The sequence below is a fragment of the Schistocerca nitens genome, chromosome 2 (genome assembly GCF_023898315.1).
Source record: "Schistocerca nitens isolate TAMUIC-IGC-003100 chromosome 2, iqSchNite1.1, whole genome shotgun sequence".
Taxonomy (NCBI): Eukaryota; Metazoa; Arthropoda; class Insecta; order Orthoptera; family Acrididae; genus Schistocerca; species Schistocerca nitens.
This window is the reverse complement of record NC_064615.1, coordinates 470,955,877-470,981,853: the sequence shown is the minus strand read 5'-3', so window position 1 is coordinate 470,981,853 and position 25,977 is coordinate 470,955,877. Positions and strand designations below refer to the sequence as shown.

At 41.2% G+C, this 25,977-nt stretch overlaps 1 protein-coding gene across 1 annotated transcript in view; it reads left to right on the top strand.

Annotated features, from left to right (window-relative positions):
* Nucleotides 1-20,580, top strand: part of LOC126236387 (probable aconitate hydratase, mitochondrial) — a 131,961-nt gene extending 111,381 nt beyond the window's left edge. Inside the window, exons 14-15 of the mRNA XM_049945673.1 lie at nucleotides 8,245-8,456; nucleotides 19,623-20,580. Coding sequence (XP_049801630.1) covers nucleotides 8,245-8,456; nucleotides 19,623-19,763 — 353 coding nt within the window. The 3' untranslated portion in view covers nucleotides 19,764-20,580. The remainder of the gene's footprint in view (nucleotides 1-8,244; nucleotides 8,457-19,622) is intronic.
* The last annotated feature ends 5,397 nt before the right edge of the window (nucleotides 20,581-25,977 follow it).

Sequence of the window (25,977 nt, the reverse complement as noted above, 5' to 3'; positions counted from 1 at the left end):
CCCCATTCACCATGCGGGAACTCGAAAACGCACTTGGCCGATCACGGTCCTCCGCTCCAGGGCCTGATTCTATTCATATTCCGATGCTGAAGAACCTTTCTCCTGCGGGTAAAGGTTTTCTTCTTCATACTTACAATCGCATCTGGATTGAGGGACATGTTCCCGCATGCTGGCGCGAGTCTATTGTTGTCCCGATTCCTAAGCCGGGGAAGGACAAGCTTACCAGCTGTGTCTGTAAAGTGATGGAGCGAATGGTTAACTCTCGATTGGTTTGGCTGCTCGAGTCTCAACGCCTACTTACCAATGTACAATGTGGATTTCGTAGGCGCCGCTCTGCTGTTGACCATCTGGTTACCTTGTCGACCTTCATTATGAATAACTTCATGCGGAAACGCCCGACCGCGGCTGTGTTCTTTGATTTGGAGAAGGCTTACGACACCTGTTGGAGGGCGGGCAGTCTCCGCACCATGCATACATGGGGCCTTCGCGGTCGCCTCCCTCTTTTTATTCGTTCCTTTTTAATGGATCGACAGTTCAGGGTACGTGTGGGTTCTGTCCTGTCAGACACCTTTCGCCAGGAGAATGGGGTGCCACAGGGCTCAGTTTTGAGCGTCGCTCTCTTCGCCATAGCGATCAATCCAATAATGGATTGCCTCCCAGCTGATGTATCAGGCTCCCTTTTCGTGGACGATTTTACCATCTATTGCAGCGCGCAGCGTACGTGTTTCCTGGAGCGCTGTCTTCAGCGTTCTCTTGACCGTCTTTACTCGTGGAGTGTCGCCAATGGCTTCCGTTTTTCTGCCGAGAAGACGGTCTGTATTAACTTCTGGCGCTACAAAGAGTTTCTCCCACTGTCCTTACGACTCGGTCCCGTTGCTGTCCCATTCGTGGAGACAACAAAATTTTTAGGTCTTACATTTGACAGGAAACTTAGCTGTCTCCACATGTGTCATATTTGGTTGCCCGTTGTACCCGTTCTTTAAATGTCCTCCGTGTTCTCAGTGGTATGTCGTGGGGAGCGGATCGAACCGTCCTACTTCGCCTATATCGGTCGATCGTCCGCTCCAAGCTGGATTATGGGAGCTTCATATACTCCTCTGCACGGCCATCCATCTTACGCCGCCTCAACTCCATACAACATCAGGGTTTACGACTTGCGATCGGAGCGTTTTATACTAGTCCCGTCGAGAGTCTTCATGCTGACGCTGGTGAGTTGCCACTCACCTACCGGCGCGATATACTGCTCTGTCGGTATGCCTGTCGGCTACTGGCAATGCCCGACCACCCGTCTTATCGTTCCTTTTTTGATGACTCTCTCGACAGTCAATACGGGTTGTATGTCTCTGCCCTGCTACCCCCTGGAGTTCGCTTTCGTCGCCTCCTTCAACACCTTAATTTTTCACTCCCTGCAACCTTTCGAGTGGGCGAGAGCCACACGTCACCTTGGCTCCAGGCTCAGGTTCGCGTCCACCTTGACCTCTGCTCGCTCCCGAAGGAGGTTACCCCCGGTTCAGTCTACCACTCCCATTTTATCGAACTTCGTTCGAAGTTCATTAATATGACCTTCATTTATACAGATGGCTCTAAGACCACTGACGGGGTCGGGTGTTCTTTTATTGTCGGGGCACAAAGTTTCAAATACCGGCTCCATGGCCTTTGTTCGGTCTTCACAGCTGAGCTCTTTGCCCTCTACCAGGCTGTCCTTTACATCTGCCGCCACCGACATTCTGCATATGTCATCTGCTCCGATTCCCTGAGCGCTATCCAGAGCCTCAGTGATCTGTCCCCGGTTCACCCTTTCGTGCACCGGATCCAACGCTCTCTTCAGCAGCTGGTGGACGTCGGTTCTCCGGTTAGCTTTATGTGGGTTCCTGGCCATGTCGGTATCCCTGGGAACGAAGCTGCAGATGCCGCGGCCAAGGCTGCGGTCCTCCAGCCTCGGACAGCTTCTTGTTGTGTCCCTTCGTCAGATTGTAGCAGGGTAATTTGTCGGCGCATTTTATCGCAGTGGCATGCCGATTGGGCTGCACTTACAGGCAACAAACTTAGGGCCCTGAAACCTCTTCCCGTGGCTTGGACATCCTCCTCACGCCGTTCTCGGCGGGAGGAGGTCGTTTTGGCCTGGTTACGAATTGGCCACTGCCGGTTCAGCCATCGCCATCTGCTGACGGCTGCGCCGGCGCCGTTCTGCCCATGTGGGCAATTGCTGACGGTCTGTCCGGATTTTAACACCCTGCGTCTTGATCTTGGCCTGCCATCTACTGTAGAAGCCATTTTAGCGGATGACCCACGAGCAGCTGCTCGCGTTCTTCATTTTATCAATTTGACAACCCTCTCCAAGGACATTTGATTCTGCTGTTTTCTTTTTTTAATCCTATGCCTGTCAGTCTGTCTTTTATCGTGTTTTCCGTTTCGTTGCTGTTTTAAACTTGTGACTCGCGGTGCATTCCTCACGTAGTCTGGGCGCTAATGACCATTGAAGTTGTGCGCCCTAAAACCACAAAAAAAAAAAAAAAAAAAAAAAAAAAAAAAAACAGCAATCATGTGAAACACTGGTATCACAGTACGAAAGGATAGAGAACTACTCACCACATAGAAGAGGCCTTGAGTCGCAGACAGGCAGTGTAAAAGAACACTAGAAATATTTCAGCTTTAGGATAAACTTCTTCTTCAGACGTAAGGAACACATACACATTAGAACAACTCACACACACATGGCCGCTGTCTCCAGGCACTAAAGCACTGCTGCAACATAACCTGACATTAACAAGAATCTAGCTGGGGTGGGTAGAGTGGGAGCAAAGAATAGGTGTGGGGTAGGGATGGAGGGGGATAGCAGGGTAGGAGTAGGGGAAGCTGCTAGTGGTGCCTGTTGGTGTGTCCAGGGATGTGCTGGGGACTGGATAGAGTTTCTGGGAGTGGTATTGAGAGGCTATGTGTGTGTGTGTGGGGGGGGGGGGGGGTTGGTTATGGAGAGGAAAGAAGTAGAAAAGAGGAAAGGACAGTGTGGGTGCATTAACAGGATAGAAGGCATGTGTAGTACTAGCAAGTGAGCAGGGAAGGGGGGTAGGCAGATGGAAGACCAGGGAGAATATCCATGTTCTCCACCTGCTTATCTCCTTCCCTGCTCCCGCTCAGTACTTCTATTCTGCCAATGCACCTACATTGTACTTTCCTTCCTCTCCTTTAGCCCCCTCCTCCTCCTCCTCCTCCCAACACTGCACCTGGCAGCCCTATCCTCCTGCACGTTCCCACAGGTAGCAACTAGCATCTACTCCCATCTCTACGCTGTTATCCCTCTGTATCCCCACTCCACACCTATTCCTTGCTCCCAAACTAGACAGTTACTCACATCAGAGGCAGTTGCAGTAGGGGTTTAATGCCTAGTGACCGTGGCCATATGTGTTTTTGCGTGCATGCATTTCTATTTCCAAAGGAGGACTTTGTCCAAAAACTGAAATACTTCTAGTGTTCTTTTTCATTGCATCTGTCTGTGACTCAACACCACCTGTATGTGATGAGTAGCAATCTAGCCTTCCCATATTGTTGTTTGTAATGTCACTTAGAACTCGGATGGGTTATGGTGTTAGGATCCAGTTCCCAGAAGGAAGTAAGCTCTTTGCTGCTAAGTGAAGTAGGAAAGAATGCAGTGAGTAGTGTTTAACGTTTAGGTGCTATGGATGTTCAACCCAGAACTTGAGTAATGTGGAAGAACAACACTGTAATCAGTTGAGCACGGGCAGATATAGTTGACTGTCCCCAAAAAACCTTAACTTGTTTGCTTAATGCTGTCAAAGAGTCAAGTGGACTACCAGTTCACTTATAACATATTCCATAGTGTATTGCTGGCAAGATATACAGTGTGTAAAAAGAAAAAAGAAAAGATCGATAGCTATTAAAATGTGAAGTAAAAGTCAGTGGGCCCCAGGTAATTCTGGAGATAAACAATAATGGCCAGGAACTCTTTCACTAGAAACCATATCCATTACTTTTCCGGGTTGTTATTTACACTGTGCGGTGGATTGGCATTAAAGCAGCAATTGGTAATGAGTTGTTGCAGTGACTATTCCATCCACTCCAGTTTGTTTTCTCTCTGTCATCAAAAGGCATACAGAAGCCTTCACGTTACATTGTAACAATCTCTTCTTGCCATTTCATAGAGGAGAGGGGTGGCAAGATAATTTTTCCTTCACGAGGGAAAACAGAAGTGAGACAGAGATCATAATTTCCATTTATCATCTTGATTTTTTTTTAATTAATATTTCACTCTTTTTTCAGATATTAACGAGTTGAGGATAATGTCATTATACAGCATGTCTTTGTTTGCTGAAACAGAGGTAAATCAATAATGGTGAGTTATGGGGGTGATGGCGTGCCAACACAGGATAGTCTGAACCATGGGACAATCTTGCTCCGAAGTTCCCTAATTTTAGTTCAGTAGGTAATAATTCTGAATAGAGGTATGAAAAATGATAGCACAGTTGTAATTGCAGCATAAATTGAAGGACTTTTACTGAAGAATGGATACTGATGGACTGACAAGAACACAGTGAAAGGATGTCATGTTTGGTGGTATAACTGTGGGATCTCTCAACAGCTCAAAGAGTTTGTACACAGCATTTGTTTATCAGTTTTCATAGTGTTACATGAAAATTTCATTTTGCTAAATGAAACGAGTGGTCTCCTCATCGTGATATGTTTACCTGCTAGATTGTTTCCAACAGTATTGGATCATTTTGGTAGTCCATATACTACTATGTCATAAACTGATCAGTCAATGTCTACATCTACATCTGTACTCCGCAAGCCACCCAACGGTGCGTGGCGGAGGGCACCCCACGTGCCACTGTCATTACCTCCCTTTCCTGTTCCAGTCGCGTATGGTTCGCGGGAAGAACGACTGTCTGAAAGCCTCCGTGCGCACTGTAATCTCTCTAATTTTACATTGGTGATCTCCTCGGGAGGTATAAGTAGGGGGAAGCTATATATTCGATACCTCATCCAGAAACGCACCCTCTCGAAACCTGGCAAGCAAGCTACACCGCGATGCAGAGCGCCTCTCTTGCAGAGTCTGCCACTTGAGTTTATTAAACAGCTCCGTAACGCTATCACGGTTACCAAATAACCCTGTGACGAAACGCGCCGCTCTTCTTTGGATCTTCTTTATCTCCTCCGTCAACCCGATCTGGCACGGATCCCACACTGATGAGCAATACTCAAGTATAGGTCGAACGAGTGTTTTGTAAGCTACCTCCTTTGTTGATGGACTACATTTTCTAAGCACTCTCCCAATGAATCTCAACCTGGTACCCGCCTTACCAACAATTAATTTTATATGATCATTCCACTTCAAATCGTTCCGCACGCATACTCCCAGATATTTTACAGAAGTAACTGCTACCAGTGTTTGTTCCGCTATCATATAATCCTACAATAAAGGATCCTTCTTTCTATGTATTCGCAATACATTACATTTATCTATGTTAAGGGACAGTTGCCACTCCCTACACCAAGTGCCTATCCGCTGCAGATCTTCCTGCATTTCGCTACAATTTTCTAATGCTGCAACTTCTCTGTATACTACAGCATCATCCGCGAAAAGCCGCATGGAATTTCCGACACTATCTACTAGGTCATTTATATATATTGTGAAAAGCAATGGTCCCATAACACTCCCCTGTGGCACGCCAGAGGTTACTTTAACGTCCGTAGACGTCTCTCCATTGATAACAACATGCTGTGTTGTTTCCTAAAAACTCTTCAATCCAGCCACACAGCTGGTCTGATATTCCGTAGGCTCTTACTTTATCAGGCGACAGTGCGGAACTGTATCGAACGCCTTCCGGAAGTCAAGAAAAATAGCATCTACCTGGGTGCCTGTATCTAATATTTTCTGGGTCTCATGAACAAATAAAGCGAGTTGGGTCTCACACGATCGCTGTTTCCGGAATCCATGTTGATTCCTACATAGTAGATTCTGGGTTTCCAAAAACGACATGATACTCGAGCAAAAAACATGTTCTAAAATTCTACAACAGATCGACATCAGAGATATAGGTCTATAGTTTTGCGCATCTGCTCGACGACCCTTCTTGAAGACTGGGACTACCTGTGCTCTTTTCCAATCATTTGGAACCCTCCGTTCCTGCCGGCCGCTGGTGGCCGAGCGGTTCTGGCGCTACAGTCTGGAACCGCGCGACCGCTACGGTCGCAGGTTCGAATCCTGCCTCGGGCATGGATGTTTGTGTTGTCCTTAGGTTAGTTAGGTTTAAGTAGTTCTAAGTTCTAGGGGACTTATGACCTCAGCAGTTGAGTCCCATAGTGCTCAGAACCATTTGAACCTCCGTTCCTCTAGAGACTTGCGGTATACGGCTGTTAGAAGGGGGGCAAGTTCTTTCGCGTACTCTGTGTAGAATCGAATTGGCATCCCATCAGGTCCAGTGGACTTTCCTCTGTTGAGTGATTCCAGTTGCTTTTCTATTCCTTGACCACTTATTTCGATGTCAGCCATTTTTTCGTTTGTGCAAGGATTTAGAGAAGGAACTGCAGTGCGGTCTTCCTCTGTGAAACAGCTTTGGAAAAAGGTGTTTAGTATTTCAGCTTTATGCGTGTCATCCTCTGTTTCAATGCCATCATCATCTCGGAGTGTCTGGATATGCTGTTTCGAGCCACTTACTGATTTAACGTAAGACCAGAACTTCCTAGGATTTTCTGTCAAGTCGGTACATAGAATTTTACTTTCGAATTCACTGAACGCTTCACGCATAGCCCTCCTTACGCTAACTTTGACATCGTTTAGCTTCTGTTTGTCTGAGAGGTTTTGGCTGCGTTTAAACTTGGAGTGAAGCTCTCTTTGCTTTCGCAGTAGTTTCCTAACTTTGTTGTTGTACCACGGTGGGTTTTTCCCGTCCCTCACAGTTTTACTCGGCACGTACTTGTCTAAAACGCATTTTACAATTGCCTTGAACTTTTTCCATAAACACTCAACATTGTCAGTGTCGGAGCAGAAATTTTCGTTTTGATCTGTTAGGTAGTCTGAAATCAGCCTTCTATTACTCTTGCTAAACAGATAAACCTTCCTCCCTTTTTTTATATTCCTATTAACTTCCATATTCAGGGATGCTGCAACGGCCTTATGATCACTGATTCCCTGTTCTGCACATACAGAGTCGAAAAGTTAGAGTCTGTTTGTTATCAGTAGGTCCAAGATGTTGTCTCCACGAGTCGGTTCTCTATTTAATTGCTCGAGGTAATTTTCGGATAGTGCACTCAGTATAATGTCACTCGATGCTCTGTCCCTACCACCCGTCTTAAACATCTGAGTGTCCCAGTCTGTATCTGGTAAATTGAAATGTCCACCTAAGACTATAACATGCTGAGAAAATTTATGGAAATGTATTCCAAATTTTCTCTCAGTTGTTCTGCCACTAATGCTGCTGAGTCGGGAGGTCGGTAAAAGGAGCCAATTATTAACCTAGCTTGGTTGTTGAGTGTAACCTCCACCCATAATAATTCACAGGAACTATCCACTTCTACTTCACTACAGGATAAACTACTACTAACAGCGACGAACACTCCACCACCGGTTGCATGCAATCTATCCTTTCTAAACACCGTCTGTACCTTTGTAAAAATTTCGGCAGAATTTATGTCTGGCTTCAGCCAGCTTTCTGTACCTATAACGATTTCAGCTTCGGTGCTTTCTATCAGCGCTTGAAGTTCCGGTACTTTACCAATGCAGCTTCGACAGTTGACAATTACAATACCGATTGCTGCTTGGTCCCCACATGTCCTGACTTTGCCCCGCACCCGTTGAGGCTGTTGCCCTTTCTGTACTTGCCCAAGGCCATCTAACCTAAAAAACCGCCCAGCCCACATCACACAACCCCTCCTACCCGTGTAGCCGCTTGTTGCGTGTAGTTGGGTATAACTCTAACTGCAAAAGTGCGATAACTAATAATATCTCTTTCATTGTAAGACTCCAATCCTTCAAGAGGTTTATCAGTACCTCTTAAAATAGCAATTGTTAACCATGAATTGCCACTAACTACTTCTGTTGTAGTACAAGAGCTTGTTGTTTCAGCAAAGTAATTTTAAATCTCTGGTGTCAGATGTATCTGTTCTTGCCATTTTTTGTTTTCACATATTAAATAAGAAAGTTTGAGAGTGTGTAAGCATGTCTTCTGTGTTAGAAATTAAGTAGAATGCTATTCCTTATGTGACTTGACATTAAATGTTTCTCAGGGGAAGGAAGCAGCAGGGAACACGCTGCCCTGGAACCCCGCCATCTGGGTGGTCGAGCCATCATTGTCAAGTCATTTGCTCGTATCCATGAGACCAACCTGAAGAAGCAGGGTCTATTGCCACTCACATTTGCTAATCCTGCAGACTATGACAAGATACAACCTACAGATAAGATCTCACTTCTTGGTCTTAAAAATCTTGCACCAGGAAAGGTAAGGATCCAGTTACTTTTATAATTTCTTCCTCATTAAACTCAAACTTCTAACCCTAGTCATTTTTATAGACAACAAAAAATTGTTTTTTGCAAACCTAAATTTAATAGTGAACTAATTTGGCTCGCTGTTCAACTGCTTAAAGAGCGGAAGCAAAAAGATAACATATTGGAACTTGAATCTAAATTTCAATCAGAAAGTTGTAAATAATTATTTGGACTCGTCTTATTTCGTGATCTCCATTATATCTTCTTCATAGTATTGGCATGGTTGTTTTGATGCGGTATAAATTGTTCCTGTGTCATGCAGAAGATTATTTGATTTAATTTCCTGCTGTGTATTAATATTAGTAATGAACAGGGTGTATGCGACCCAGGACAAATGGGAGATCCGGGAAAAACCCGGGAATTTTTTCATCCGGTAGAAAACCGGGAAAAACCCGGGAATTTTTTAGAATTCCGTGAATTTTTCATTGTTTTAGTTTTCAGTTAAATTTCTGTAACTTTGACTGGTAAGAACCAATACTCTAACATAGAATATTACTGTATCTCGCTACTGCAGAATAATACTGCAGCAAAAAAAAAAAAACTGAAGTTGCAAAGGAAATGCAGCATACACAACAACAAAACACAGTGCTCATACAAGCGTCTGCCAAGCAAAATGTGTCGAAGGCTTTAGGAAGACTATGCAATGTTTCATAACAACAAATTGCCTCCGATGAGCGTGACGTCACAACTGTTCACATTAGATTCGTTTCAGCAGTTGCGATCGAGCTTATGCACATGTGCAGTTGAGTCGCGTATGAGTAGTGCTTTCTCCCATTACTGGCTAGAGAAGCGCGGCAGTTAGCTGTATAAGCAATAGCAGCAGGCAGCCAGATGCCATCTGGAAAAATTTTACTGGTACCCCTAAGCTGCCAGATTCACAAATGCGCAACAGGCCCGGAACTAGGGGTCAGGGACAAACTGCTGTATCTGCCCCAGGCGGCAGTTCGCACGTTGGTGTATCGATTACCCACATGATTTTGAACACATCCCTGTTGGTTTTTGAACAAATTCTATGTTGATTTCTGAAAGAATCGTAAGTTGATTTTTGAATGCGTGCATAGTGTACGTGATGTGCCTGCCATGAGAATCCCGTCGCATCTAGAAATAAACTTTCCTGCAGTCAAAAGAGACGGCCAATTGCTGTTTTATGTGGTTGACAGGGTTTGCAAATGATCAGCGTTGTTATAACTACTAGCGAATTCCATAGATTCAGACTACCACAGTGGAAATAAACGGCTAACGGGAATAACAGGCGAAAAAGATTCTGTATTGTCTCCTCCGTGTATCCAAGAAAATGAAATTTTGACAGGAAATTTTTGGCCAGACCACTACACTTTTAACGGCCGGTGATACAGTCCCTGGCTAGCAGCCGCTTACATTCTGTTCTGGGAGTAGCGCGCAAAACGTGTTGTACGAACACATAACAACACCTAACCGGAGAATAAATGCGGGGTAACTAAACCGGTGATTGTGGCAGGGTTAGTGAAGTTAACCGAAGAATAAGTTTTGACACCGGCAGGAATAGTTAGAGAATTAGTGATGACAAGATTGTTTGTTAGAACGTGGAAGGAGAAGAAACAGGGACTTGCACAAAGCACGATAGAATATCCAAATTTATATAAAAATTTCGTACTACTACTTTTCGATCTCATGCTTCAGAAACTAGAGTGTATGAATGAAATGTGATACTATTTCCTAACATAAAGCATTTTTCTTGTAGTAGGCCTAATAGGCATTTGATATTGGTACTTCATGAATTATATTCCGTGGTGTTATAAAAATGACCATTTGTGCCGAAACAGTCTCGTTTATTTGGTGTGTGTAACAATTGCTGCAATATTAGGCAGGCGTATTTCATTTTATCTAGCAGACAGTGACAAAATACACGTACCGTATTTACTCAAATCCAAGCCGCACTTTTTTTCCGGTTTTTGTAATCCAAAAAAAACCTCCTGCGGCTTAGAATCGAGTGCAAAGCAAGCGGAAGTTCTGAAGAATGTTGGTAGGTGCCGCCACAACTAACTTCTGCCGTCAAATATATGTGGCGCTACACAGGCATGCTTTCAAGGCACAAAGATAAATACTGGCACCAAAACCTCTGCGTCAGTAAATAAATTTAAAAAAAAGGTGGAAGACGAGCTTTTCTTTCTCCACCCCGAGTTTTAACCACTGCATTCTCATACATCATCCAACGAAGTAAATATAAATTCCGTATTGTTCATCTTCGAATGTGGCAGAATTTCAATGTACTACGAAAATCCGACTGGCAAGACTGTTTGGGATGTTTGTCAATATGGCCAACTCTACGTTCTGAATTTTTTCCTACCTGTGAGAAGTGATGGTTGCTAATAAGAACCTGATGAAATGTGAATCACATACAGTATTCTCTTCGCCATAAGAATAATACGAGTATAAACATTTTGCCATGTATTCTTTCGTGTTTGCTGCTATCTCATTTAAATCCTGTCTGCCTAATAAATACAAAACTAGAGTGAGACAACAGCAAACGCGGAAGAATATACGTATCATGTCATGTTTATATTCGTATTATTCTTATGCCTAGTAGCGATACAGTCAGAAATGAAGCACGGCAACTGACTAGATTTTTAAATCTAAGATGACTAATTTCTGTGCAGAATTTGATGTACTAAAGATAAAGAAGCGGCCGCAAAGATTTTCGAACGGAGAAAAATTTTCACCTAACTCTCGTTCAGAACATGTTCTGTCATACGCAGTCTATTATTTGGTTCTTGTTGATCATTATCAACGAAAGCAGCAGTGTAAGTAACAACAAATAGCATTCTCTTGCCGTTGTTTCGCTAATGAGACGATTCCTCTCTCTCTCTCTCTCTCTCTCTCTCTCTCTCTCTCTTTCTTTTTTTTAAAAAAGTGGCGGTAGCGCGCACGAAAGCAAGCCATGCTGCGAGCGCCGACAGGCCGTAAACACACACTATCAGAATGCGACAAATAATGCATGACACAGTACAGTAATGCATTTTCAGCTTAGAGTGACGTAAACACCTATAACAAAGAAAACGGCACTTATCAGATCAAAGCAAAATAAGCAGTCGATTCAAACCAGACAAAGCACGTGAAAAAGAAAGGGTACTCGTATAAATACGGATGGAGCATCTGACACATAGCAATGGCTACCTGGTAAAGCTTAACTGCTAAGCTTACGACTCGAAGCAAACTACTGTAGGTTTATCGTCATTCATTCGACCTAAATTGTGTCTCATATTACAATGGACCAACTTTGTTTCGATTTGGAGGTGCGGCCTAAAACTTTTCTCTCCCCTTGAATTTCGAGTCTCAAATTTCAGGTGCGGCTTAGATTAGAGTGCAGCTTAGATTCGAGTAAATACAGTAATCAGATCGAGAAACCACACCAGTCTTGGATACTATTTGTATCAACAGCTTTTCTAGTGTTAGACAACGTCATTTTGTTTTTTCATGTAGCAAAACGTTGACGAACTTTGATGAGGTAATAGATTCTTTCCCAGAAAGTAAAGTACGCCATATAAAGCTGTGGCAAGATTAGAGAGAAAAAAAGCTAGGACTTAAGGGTTGAAGAAATGTGTTCTACTGTCTTGCTTGTCTCTTGTCTTTACTCGTTTAATGTATCCTATATTTAATTTTATTTCACACAAAACAGCAAGTTATTAGCTAATATGCTGTAAAGACTGCAGATTTTCTGAAAAGTTCTTGTTCTGCCGGTTACAAATAATCCCATCCAGTATGAATTGTGAGATTTTTTAAAAGAGGGACAGTATGTCAAACCGGCCTATTGGGAGCAGGAAAGGTTCCACAGGACATTATAATTTCCACTGGCATGAATATAGTTTGATGGCACCCATTACAAAATATTACGTGTTGGAATTCCATAGAGTGAAATACAGAGACGTGTGATGGAGGAACGCTGTGTGAAAAGAGGCTTGGCACTGCAGTTTGGCACACTTAAGACCAGATAACTTGTCTAACATGTGACCCGTGTTTACGTTACGTGATTTTGCTGTTTCCTCTTCGTTTATTGCTCTCACGTCAAATGAAAACAAATCGGATTTCTGTGACCGGGAGCTATCAAGTGAATTAAAATACATTCACATAACTACGGAAGGCTAAAATATGTAATTAGTTTCAGATTTTATTTTGTTTCCACCTGTCTGACAGTCAAGCGTTAATCGCCTTGCAGAACAATGAAGTTATTTTTGTCGGTTTGTTAGAGAAATATTTTCTGTTGAGGCAGTCAGTTTATTTGAACAAAGTGTTTCATTCCACACTATTGGCTAGTTTCAACTATTCGCTGCATTTCAAGTTCACTTTTTCATCTTCTAGCACGTATGGGATTATACCTTAATAAAGAACCAAACATGAGATAATACAGTACTGGTACTCCAAGAAAATTTACATCTGAATCTGGACATACAGATGTGCACTTTAAGCTAAATGATGCATTTTATTATGGTTCACAAAATTCCCATGCTCTTGGAGTCTCCTCTAATGTCTAGTTTCTCTTATGACATACTGTAAGATCTTTCAATGTTTTACAAATGCAAACATACAGGCTTCCTGCGTCACCGTAGCTGCGCAAGCGCAGTGAAGCCTGTTATCTAGCGCTATCTGGCAACTGCTGAAACGAATCTGTTTCTAACAGGTCGCGAGAAAATATTCCGAATGGTTGTTTGGAAAGCGTTACTTTCAAAGTAAATTTATTTTTACGCAAGATGAACTCTGTGCGAATGTCTGATGAATTTTTTAAATCACAGAGCGTTTGACTCTCATTCAAAAATAAAATCTTTGACGATGACCATTTAGAATATTTTTGAGCCCAGAAGATCAGACATATGTCATTGTTACAAATTCTGCTGGCACATTTGTGTGATATATCTTAAAGTGCAACACGCGCAAAAAAGATCAACATTATGTTTGAAAGCTTAGCTTCTCTTGCAGCTTATTAATCTTGGAGACCAATATTATACATAAAAACTTTTCTTTTCTTGTAGCAACAATATGTATATTAATTTAAACCGTTACTTTTTCCTATTTGTGTGTTCGCGCTACTTAAGTGATGTTGCTATTGGCTGACTACATCATGTGTGCTATGCTCTGAATATACGCTGTCATCGGCTGGCGAGATCGCTTGACATCAGCTACGACTGGCTTACAAAAGCGCATCGCAATCTCGATTTCAGTTCTTCGGAAAGTAACATGCAGTGTTTGGTGGAATTCGAATTTATACTTTCGTAATACAAAAATATGCAGTGTACATGTTGCTGCACATCAGACATCTTTCCAAAACGTGCTTTTCCCCCTGAGTTTAGTTTTCTAAAGTGCCCGGAAATGCTACGCCGGTGTGTAAAACCACAACCATTGAAAGGATTGATAAGTTTTACAGTTCCGAGGAAAAGTATGCTGTTACTTAATATGGAAAAGGTGTTTTTTCATCTGGGAGAAACGGTATTTTTAACCGGGAAATCTGGGAATTTTTTTTCCTCATCCACATATACACCCTGAATGAAAATGCAGGAGTTTATATTTAAACAATGGGAAATCCAGGATGGAATACTAACAATGTTACAAAAATATTTTTTATATTTGTACATAAGTAAGATGATAAATAGAAGTTTATATTCACTATTTATCACATTTACTGCACATGGGTGAAAAATGCAATTCAAGCACTCATGTTAATGACATATACACACACACACACACACACACACACACACACACACACACACACACACACACATTATGTAAATAATGATTAATAATAATAAATTTAACAATTTCACAAGACCACCTCAAAATTGAACAGAATATGTTTAGCACAATTTCTAGTGGTTTTATTCTTAATTTGAACTACTTTATTATTTCACTTTTTTATATTTGTAGAAATAATTTCTAAACACATTTTTTTAAATATTTGTACATCAGTAAAATAATAACCTACAACTTAATCATAATCAGCAAAAAATTGTTGATCTCTGGAAGATGTCCATGTATTGAGTAATACATTTACTAGCATGTATTGAGATGTACAATTTGTAGTGAAAGTGAACCATTCATCAGTTCATTGACACTGCAGAATTAAGATATTGTCTTAAATATGTTTAGGAGATAAACGTTCAAGATAGCAAGTTAATCACAATTCAAGCACACTTTGTGTTGCACCCTTTAAATTGCTGTTTCCAGTCTGTTAAACCTCCTGCGGCTTGCATCTTACTAGTGGAGTGTACTACTACTACTACTACTACTACTACTACTACTACTACTTCACTTTCTAAAGAGCCACGGCATGGTGGCTGGTTGAAGTAGCTATCTCAGTATGTCTGATGGCCTTAGTCAGTACCAACAGTTGTTAAGTTGTTTCGGTGCAATAAACATGGCCAACTGTAGTTAGTAGGCAACAGCATGTTCAGAGTATCTTCATACTCATAAACAAAAGGAGATATATCACACAGAAATGTTATGTGTATTTGAATCAGTTCTTAACATGGACTTGTGTTATAACTGATACAAAATTAAGATAATCGACAAAATAAATTTATAGTTGTTTACAGTGCAGCCCCACTATGAATGTTATTCTTGGGCATGAGATGAAATAGTTGCTATCTGTAAGCACCTGCAAATCAAGTGACTGGAGCATACTGCAAATGGGTGTGTTAAGAAACATACCGAGATATGTACCAGGGATACCAAATGCAGCTAAGGTACTATGCTGTCCACATTACAGGAAATACAGAATTTGTCACCACTCATACACTTGACTGAGAGTGGTGTGTGAGTGGTATGTCAAGGGATCCTTTCAATGGGAGTACAAAAGAAAGCACAGAAGTATAAATGGAGCATTGCTTAGAGGATCATGTTTGGTTCTGTAAAGGGGAAATTGTAAAGCCTTCAGTAACAACCGTGACAGAATATTTTCTAAAGAACTCTTACAAAATCTAAAAATTTCTGATCATATGTGAAGGCTATGAGTGGCACTAAGTTTAATGCCCAGACACTCTTGAGTAGCACAGGATAGCAAAGCAAAAGCAGAAATTCTGAATTCTGTTCTTCAAATTTCCCTTTTTGCAAGGGGGAGTCAGGTGAAAACATTAAACCTGCAATTAAAAATATATATTTTGTACCATTGTTGTGTAAGTTGGTGGCACTGTCAAAAGTGATGTAAGAAATGGCCTACAGGTGGCAACATACTACAGACTAGTGAAATGAAATGTGTCCACAGTACCTCTTCAAAATGGTTTCCCATCTGGTGACATGCACCAGGGAAGAGCAGCATCCTGTCATACCTTTTCTGACAAGGGAACCTCCCCATCGCACCCCCCTCAGATTTAGTTATAAGGTGGAACAGTGGATAGGCCTTGAAAAACTGTACACAGATTAATCGAGAAAACAGGAAGAAATTGTGTGGAACTATGAAAAAAATAAGCAAAATATACAAACTGAGTAGTCCATGTGTAACATATGCAATATATATGTGAATATTGGCTCAGGAACGCCGTGGTCCCGTGGTTAGCGTGAGCAACTGCAGAACGAGAGGTCCTTGGTTCAAGTCTTCCCGGCAGCGAAAATTTTAATTTTTTATTTTCAGAAAATTATCAAAGTTCAGCCACTTACACAAAATCAACTTCGCTCTCCAAAATTCCAGGACATGTTCAGATTTGCTTGGACATATGCAGGATTTGACGGTCTACACGCAGAAAAAATTGAAAACGTTAAAAACATATGTTTTGACAGAGCACAAGGAAAACTGTGCGACTGCGAAACTGTTGCATTCATTTGTTGCAGTTTATGTGACAAACTCTTATGTTTTCATCACTTGTTTGGGAGTGATTATCACATCCACAAGAAAACCTAAATCGGGCAAGGTAGAAGAATCTTTTTACCCATTCGCCAAGTGTACAAGTTAGATGGGTCGACAACATTTTCCTGTCATGTGATGCACATGCCGTCACCAGTCTCGTATAGAATATATCAGACGTGTTTTCCTGTTGAGGAATCGGTTCACCTATGAGCTTGCAATCAAATGTTTTCGGTTCCCATTGGAGAGGCACGTCCTTTCGTCTACTAATTGCACAGTTTTGCGGTGCGGTCGCAAAACACAGCCACTAAACTCATTACAGTGAACAGAGACATCAATGAACGAACGGACAGATCACAACTTTGTGAAAATAAAGAATAAAATTGTTTCACTCGAGGGAAGACTTGAACTAAGAACCTCTCACTCCGCAGCTGCTCACGCTAACCACGGGACCATGGCGCTCCCGAGCTCGCCAACTCCTTGATGTTGCCTATCTTCCACATGGACTACTCAGTTTGTATATTTTGCTTATTTTTTTCATAGTTCCACACAACTTCTTCCTGTTTTCTCGATTGATCTGTGTTCATTTTTTCAAGGCCTATCCACTGTGCTAGCTTATAACTAAATCTGAGGGGGGGTGCGATGGGAAGGTTCCCTTGTGAGCAGCAAAGGTATGAAACTTGTTGAAATCCATCAGCAAATGAAGTTCCAGTATGGGGACACATGTCAATCACTGCTGCAAGTGTGCGAGTGGAGTAGAAAAGTCAGACATGGCACGATTTCTGTGACAGACGCTCAGCATTCATGTCTGGCATAGCACCTTGTGACACCCATCTACTGTGGCAGTTGAAGCCATGTGACAGTGAATGAAATAGCCATAAATATGAAGTCTTTAAGTTTCTCAAAGTGTTTGCTAGATGGATGCCACAGCACCTTGCTCTAGAACTGGAAGAGCAACAGGTTGACATCTGCGAAGAACTTGAGTGGCACTCAGAAGCTGAAGGTTATGGCTTCTTTGGGAGAATCATTTACAGGAAATGAAACGTGATTACACTACCACCAAATCAAAACAAAAGAGAGCAGGCAAGGAGTTATGCCATTCCTCATTACCAAAACTCAAGAAGTTTTGGACACAGTCATTTGCTTTAGCCTGCAATACAATCAAAGCACCATGGACTGCTGACTACGGGTGTTATTTTGCAACATGACAATACTCGGCCTTGTACTGCCCATGCAACACTTGCAATCATCAATGACCTGCACTTTTATCCTCTGCCACATCCAACTTGACTCACCAGACTTTGCACTGAGTGATTGCCACATGTTTGGACCTCTAAGAGAGATGATGGGAGGGAAGAAATTTCGTTCAGATGAAGAGGCGCAGCTGCTGGTGCTCAAGTGGCTGTGCACAAGCGGCTGTGCACAAGCGGCTGTGCACAAGCGCAGAAAAAGTTGCCCCCCCCCCCCTCCCCAGAGGAATCGATGTACTTCCTATGCATCGGAGGAAGGTTGTTATACGACAGGGAGATTATGTCCAAAAATTATACATTTCTATTCCACTTTTGCTCAGTAAAAAATATTTAAGGCTTTTGTTTGACTTCCCCTCATAGAATGAATTTCCATTAGTGGTGTCACAATTTAATTACCACACCACTGCAAAGGGGATTAATTTGTGTCAATTAAGAAGCAGTTGAAATTGCTAAAACTGAGCCAAGCTCTAGGTTCCAATGGGTTCCCTGTCAGATGCTTTACGCAGCCAGTGAAGCTCCCAGGTATAAAACAGTTTCAAAAGTCTGATTACTTTAAAAGTGATTTAATGCGTTAAATATTTGATCTTAAGTGTATAAGCAAGAAAGAGTTCTGTATAGGTGTGTTTTCAGTATGTTGGAACTTGATAAATCCTTTAATTCTGTAGTATTTTATGAATGTAGTCAAGACATTTGCATGCTGTTGGTTGTGCTGGCTTTAAGACATATGCACAGTTTCTAAATGCAATACTTGTTTTGCTGGGTTAAACCTGTAATGTAAATTATAACTCTTTAATCAGTAGATTATGGCAGCATTTTAAATTTGGTCAAAAATTAGGACGTACTGAAAATAAAGTTCTTGTATCCCATGGAAGCTGTTATGTAGGCAATCTGCAACTGGGACCAGTTTACTGTGCCTTGGGTTAGGCACGTAGTGATATAAATATGTGACCGAGTTAGCCCCCTCTTTAACCGTAATACACCAAAGACTCGTCAACAAAAATTTTGTATGTAGTAGTAGTAGTAGGAAAAGGCAAAGCTCACACCAGTCTATAAGAAACAGTTCAGAAGTTATTCACAGAGCTATCTTTGTGTCCTTGTCGTATGTCTGTTGCAGGATTTTAGAACATATTGTAAGGTCAGAGAGAATGACATATATCAATCAGAACGACCTACATGCAGACCGGCATAGGTTCTGAAAACATCGGTCACATGAATCCCAACTTGCACTTACCTCATGTGGCTGAAAGCACTGGGTCAAGGCAGTCAGGCAGCTGCAGTGTTTCCTGACCTGTAAGACAATATTAAGAGTAACCTCACATTTTTTCGTATTACACAGTTACCTATAATGTACTCTCTGAGAATAGCTGCAGAAATATTTAGCCAGATATTAAGAAGATTCAAAAGTAGTGCAGAGAACGGCAAATTGCTTTGAATGTTCAGAAATGTAAAATTCTGCTATTTGCAAAATGCAAAAATGTAATATCTTTAGACTCCAACTTGTACAAATACCTGGGAATAACCATTTGTTTGGGCATGATATTGAATGAGTGCATTCAATTTGGTTGGTTACCTGGAAAATAAACTAAGTCTAAGAAGGATATCTCGTGCAAACAATCCTAGGCTATTTCTGTGTGTGTGTGTGTGTGTGTGTGTGTGTGTGTGTGTGTGTGTGTGTGTGTGTAAAACCTTAACAACATATTTAGAAGCCAACTGTCCCACAAGTCACTCAGTGTTTCAAGGATCAGCATTATGTGAGGACTCCAGGAATTACTAGACTCCTATATATTTCTCCTGCAACTGAAAGCCAGAATTAAATTAATAAATAAATTACACCGTGGATAGGTTATTCTTTATGCATTCCATAACTGAATGGAACAGAAGGCAATCCTAATGTGATAAATGGGAAGCATTCTTTGACATGCACTTCAGTGTTTTGCAGGATGTACATATAGATATGATAGTTTAGTAACAGTATTTATTTCTCATTTTTGTCACTTTGTATTGACATATTTTAAAAATATGTAAATACCTACAGAATTGTAAATATTGCTATTTGTTTCAGCCTGTAACAGCAGAAGTGAAACATGCAGATGGAAAGAAAGAGCAGATACAGTTGAATCACACAATGAACGAACAGCAGATACAATGGTTCAAGGCAGGCAGTGCCCTTAATCACATGAAGAGAGTAGCAGCAGGAAATTAAAGGAAATATACTGTTATTGGTGCAGCAAGTAGACAGTTGCAGGACAGTAACTAGTGCATATTGCAAGTGTTGTGTATATAGTGAACCATTTGTTTTATATTTGTAATATGAACATTTGTGATACAGCTTACGTGCAGTAATTTGTACACAATAAATTATTGTAAGGTAATTATCCTTCCCATTTTATTATAAATGGGTTATAATGATGCAGTGCCTCCCTTTTTATAAGAAATTTTTGATGATGATTGAACGAAACAAAATGAGGAACAACTTTAACTGATCTCTGTTTTACTGGTCAGTGCGATGGTGGTGATGACGATAATATAATGGCAATGATGACAGTGACATAGTTACTTAAATGTTGTTGTAAAGTGCTAGATGTAAAAATTGATACTGGTGAAAGTATAGCTATTTATTCAGTTGACACTGATTTTTCTCAACCAATGCAGCCCTTAAAATTGTATCAGCTGGAGTAGGGCTATCAGTTTTATATACATTTTCCAATGCTTGGAAGGAGCCTGAAGCATGCAAACTTTAGTATCAAGCATAACTGTGGTATTATTGCGGTACGCTTCAAGAAGCAATAATTACTGGGTAAGTTTCCAGCATTAATGGGTGCGTCCATTTCTATTTTTGCAGCTAGACTTTGGCACATCAACAAATGTGATACCTCCATTCCTATGTAACTATTTATAATATATACATTGAGAGCTTCCTAAAAGTTCCATTCTTCTGTAGCTTGAGTTTCAACAAGACTTAAATATCGTATATTTTGTAGTGCCTGTTGTTGAGATGGAAAATAAATTATTGTATCTAATTGAGAACTTCAATTTTTTTTTCCCATGTATTGGTCAACTTTAATATTGATTCAATGCATCGTCAGTTTCTCCCTTTAATATAAATGTTGTATTGTAAATCTTAACAAGACGTCGGGAATTAATTATTAATTACTTTCATTACATTGGAGCATTAGAGAGAGAGAGAGAGAGAGAGAGAGAGAGAGAGAGAGAGTAGAACAAGTTAGTTTACAGGATATATATACACGATTGGTGTTAACATTAGGGAACATATTATTCCTTAATCTTACTCGTGCAGATACACTCAAAAACTTGTACTTTCCTACATGCTACTAGCTTTTAAATAAAAATTTGTCAATGGAATGAGAGTTGTCCAGGAGCAATTACATTAGGCTAGATTCACAACTTGTGGGTCATTTTATGTGATTGAGCAAATGATGTTGCTGAATATTGAACTCCTTTGTAAGCCACTAACAACTTTAATAATGGGTAATAAATGTCATTTCTCCCTCTAGTGTTATAGGTTACTATTCTTCTCAAACTGTGATGGATTATTTATTATGAATTTCGTTAGTGAATAAATGTAGCATGACGATGCAGTTAAAATGCCTAACTTCATGAAGAAGAAAAAAAATCTAGTCATAAAGTGTCAGCAGGAGAACAGACATAAAAAGAAAACGTTTTAGGTATGCAAGCTTTTGGAGCCAGTGGCTTCCAGCAGAAGAGTTGAAGGGTAAAGAAGAGGGGTGAAGAAAAAGAACTGGAGAAGTTTAGAAAAAGGGGGCTGTGTTCAGAAAAATCGCCAGAGGTCAGAGGTAACTTAACGAATGGGGTGAGAAGGAACCATTCCTCAGGTCCCTATAACATGACCCTTAACCTGTCCTTTGAAGAACTCCCAGCTCTTCATTCCCTAAAAGCTTACAACCCTATCATTATCCTCCCAGCAGACAAAGGATCTACCATCGTGGTTCCTGACTGACAGGAGTAATCATATGTTAGTGAAGGCCTACGGCAGCTGTCTCATACCTCTACATACAGCACCTCCATTCAAGATTCCACCCCTGTGATTCAAACTGACCTGCAGTCCCTCCTTAGAACCTCAGGCCCCTCACTACTAACACCTCACTCCGTCCAAACCCTGCACCCCTATCTTTTTACCTTCTTCCTAAGACCCACAAACCCAATCATCCTGGCCATCCTATAGTTCCAGGCTACAAAACACCTACTGAATGAATATCTGCCTCAGTTGATCCACAGCTGCAACCCTTAGTACAGAGACTGTCTTGCTATATTAAAGACACCAACCATTTACACGTCGTCTGAAATCCATGAACGTCACACTTCCACCACGCACCTGGCTCGTCACCATTGATGCAACCTCCCTCTATACCAGCATTCCCCGTGTACATGGTCGTTCTGCTGTTGAACATTTCGTCAGTCAGCACCCATCTGATTCCAAATCTTTGACAAGCTTCCTGCTCACCTTAATCAACTTTATGCTTACCGACACTTACTTCGCCTTTAAGGGGCAGACATAAAAACAGATTAGGGTATGGCCATGGAAACCAGAATAGCTCCTTCCTATGCCAATCTTCTCATGGGTTGCGTGGGGGATGGTTTCCCAGGATCCATAAGCCTTTAGCACATGGTTTGGGAGGACGACGGTTCAATCCCGCGTCTAGCCATCCTGATTTAGGTTTTCCGTGGTTTCCCTAAATCGCTCCAGGCAAATGCTGGGATGGTTCCTTTGAAAGGGCACGGCCAACTTCCTTCCCCATCGGATTTCCGAGCTCGAACGTGTGTATTCGCAAACGCTTCAACACAATGGTAAAATGACCGGTGTAGGAACACGCGTGGAAAAGGAAATGGCATGTACGCTTCATATCAACAAGCAATAATTCAGAAAAAGAAAATATGCATGTTCACGGAAGTAAGCTTATTCCTAATCAGGTGGTGGCAGCTTCTCCTTCCACAAGTAGTAGCATATGGAAACACCGTCAAAAGATCCAATTTATAGTAGCACACATCCAGGGTGACACTGCCCTGTGGGCAAACGAAATAATAGACACTTGTCATAATATAGCACAGTTCAAAACATCATTTTTGGAAAGATATTGGTCTAAAGCGATTCAAGAACATCTTAGAACCGAAGTTTATAGCCCACAGATATGCAACCAAAGCCAAGGCGCGCTTCGAAAATATTTCGAGAAATACATTAATAAAACCAGATATTGGGATGAGCCCATATCAGCACGTGATGTAATCAGGATATCAAAATTGCGATTGTTAGGTCATATTCGTGACAAACTGATCAATGTGCCCGTAGATGATTTGGAAAGATATTTATCTGTATTAGACGAAATCGATCTATCGTAAGAAGAAAGCAGGGCGAATAGGGACCGAGAAAACGGGAACTTTTCGCCACGCAAATATGGGAATTGAAATAATAATACTAATACTCATCAACTTTGAGAACAACAGCAACGGCAAAGAAAACCCACATGCAGATCAGAATAGCAAAAACGGAAATGGTCAAACACCTTACAATAAAAAACGTAGATGGGAAGAAAGATACCATCCCAGATACAATAACAACAGCAACCTGAAAAATAAACGCAGGTCGAACGATGGTCAATGGCCTAACCAAAGTAATAACATGAACAACCATAACTATCTGGTGCAGTGCATGCAAGCTTCATTGGCACAACAACCGCCCGTCAACAGTAATACCTATCAATGTGACAACCGCAATTCCATACAGAATGCAAGTGCCATACTGCAACCATGGACAGACAATAACAGTAGCATAAGAATCGTTGAGATGACAGGTGAAGGCAGCAATAACATTGCGCGACCGTCAAATGAGAAACGACCGCAATAAGCTCCCAATTGTTGGTCGACGGACAGATAGGGGGCACATCTATAAGTAGTGCACAAGACAATGTACGACTGCTGAGGTAACAGGACGGAAATAGTATGCAACAGGATTTGTTAATCAAACCAAACAAATGTAATAACACAGAAGTAGATGTAGTGCACACCATTGTAAAAGCAAGAATCAGTGAAATTCCAATAGAAATATATATAGATACAGGTGCTACTACAAATGTCATGAGCTACGATCTTTTTAAAACCCTAAGTCAAAACTGCATACCCAGTACAGAACTGTTGTGTTACTGGAGCCATTAGTGCACAAGCACAACACATTCAATACCAGGTGTGGGTAGATTCATGCCTCGGAAAGGAAAACATAAAATGTGCGTTTCTGGTGATTAAAGGATTGCGAGTGGCCTGCAGCCTGGGGTGCGACTTTCCTAGCTCAAGAAAGGCACAAATTGACCTCTCGAGTGGAAAGATTTGCATTTTGAATGAAAATAGACAGATTGTGCTGGATTTGGTGTGAACAGAAAGTATCCCTGGTACAGATTGCCAATGCATACAAGTTAAAAGCGGAGGACTGCCAATATTACAAGTAAGCAGCGACTTAAGGGGACAAGAAGAGTATTATGCAGATGTAGTTCCTGATGAAACATTTAGCTGGACAAAAACCGTTGACGGCAAAGTACAAGAATCAGATTATTTGACCGGATCACAACGGCAACAACTTATACAGTTATTAAACCATTATAGTGAAGTATTTTCCGAAAGACCTGGAATCGTCAAACGGTACGAGCACAATACAGATGTTTCCCCACAAAATATACTGCCAAGCTTCATATTCTGTTCCATGGACTAAAAAAGAAGCAGTAAACAAGGAAACACAAAAGATGGTGCAATGGGGAATTCTAGAACCATCCCTATCACCATATAGTAGTCCTCTAGTAGCTGCAGCCAAGCCTGGTGGAAAAATTAGACTTGTCCTAGACGTGAGGAACATAAATAAAATTATCATACCCGTGAGGACAAGGCCGGCGAGCCTAGAGGAACAAATACAAAATTTTTATGGTGTAAAATACCTGACCTCTATAGATTTGTGAAGCAGTTATTGACAAAGCCCGCTAACGAAAGAATCTAGGAAATATAGCGCCTTCATTTTCAACGGAAGGCGCTACCACTTTAGAGTATTAACCTTTGGACTCAATGTAAGCACAGGAGTATTCATTACCGCACTGGATCAAGCACTAGGCGCAGATTTGTTAGAAAAAGTGACTCTTTACGTGGACAATCTTTTAGTAGCCACACCCACATGGAAAGAACATGTAGAAATTTTAGAGAGAGTGTTAAGTAAACTAGCAGAGGCAGGTATTACTGCAAATATTGAAAAATCCAAGTCTGGGAGAAAACAACTTAAGTAGGAATAATGTCCGACGAAAAAAAGCTCCAAGCGATTACAGAATTCCAATAACCTATAAACAAAAAACAGTTAAAAATCATTCATCGGATTGGTTTCCTTTTTCTGAAGTTTTGTGCAGAATCAGTTGCTCAACCATGAAGCATTGCTCACCTTATTGCGTAAAAACGTTCCCTGGAACTGATCCCATCCGAAGAATGTCAGCAAGCGTACAAAGATATCAATATAGCCTTAGTAAATGTACAATTGTTATATCATCCCGATATGAACAAAGATTTTTGTATAGCCACTGATTCTTCATCCTATGGTTTAGGAGCATGTTTGTTTCAACTAGAAAAAACCAAAGGGGATTGTGAAATAAGGGTAATAGCTTTCGCCAGCAGGGTGCTTACTAAGTGTGAAAGGGCCTATTCAGTAACGGAACTGGAGGCACTAAGTGTCATGTGGGCACTCCTAAAATTTCATTATTATCTTTACGGCAAACAGATAAACTTGTTCTGCGATCATCAGGCCTTAAGCTTCCTATTCATGTGCAAGTTATTACATGCCAGACTAGCACTAGGGCACTAGTACTACAGGAATATGATCTAAGAATAATGTACATCAAAGGAAAGGATAAATTGCTGACGCATTGTCACGTCTACCAGTAGGAATGTCACAACTAGTAGAAATGGTAGAGCAAGCGTCCGAATTTAAAGTTTTATTGATGACGTCACAACCATACCGTCGAGAATATATTCACCTGTATAGGAACAGTAGGACAGCTGCAAGACGAAGATCATGTCTGGAAGAAAATAAAACACTCAATAATAACAGAACAAGACGGTAACGAAACCTACCATTATAAAATAGAGAACAATATATTAAATCACCGAAACAACACAAAGATGGTGTTATATTCCGAATGTTAAACGTATGGTTCAAAAAATAGTAAGAACATGTGACATTTGTCAGAAAGCAAAAGTCAACAATAGAAGTAACAAAACCATTCCACATTCAATCATTCCCATTCAGCCACTTCAAACTGTATCGGTGGACGTCTTAGGACCACTACCGACCGCTCGTGGTGGAATGAAATATATATTGGCTATTTACACTACTGGCCATTAAATTGCTACACCACGAA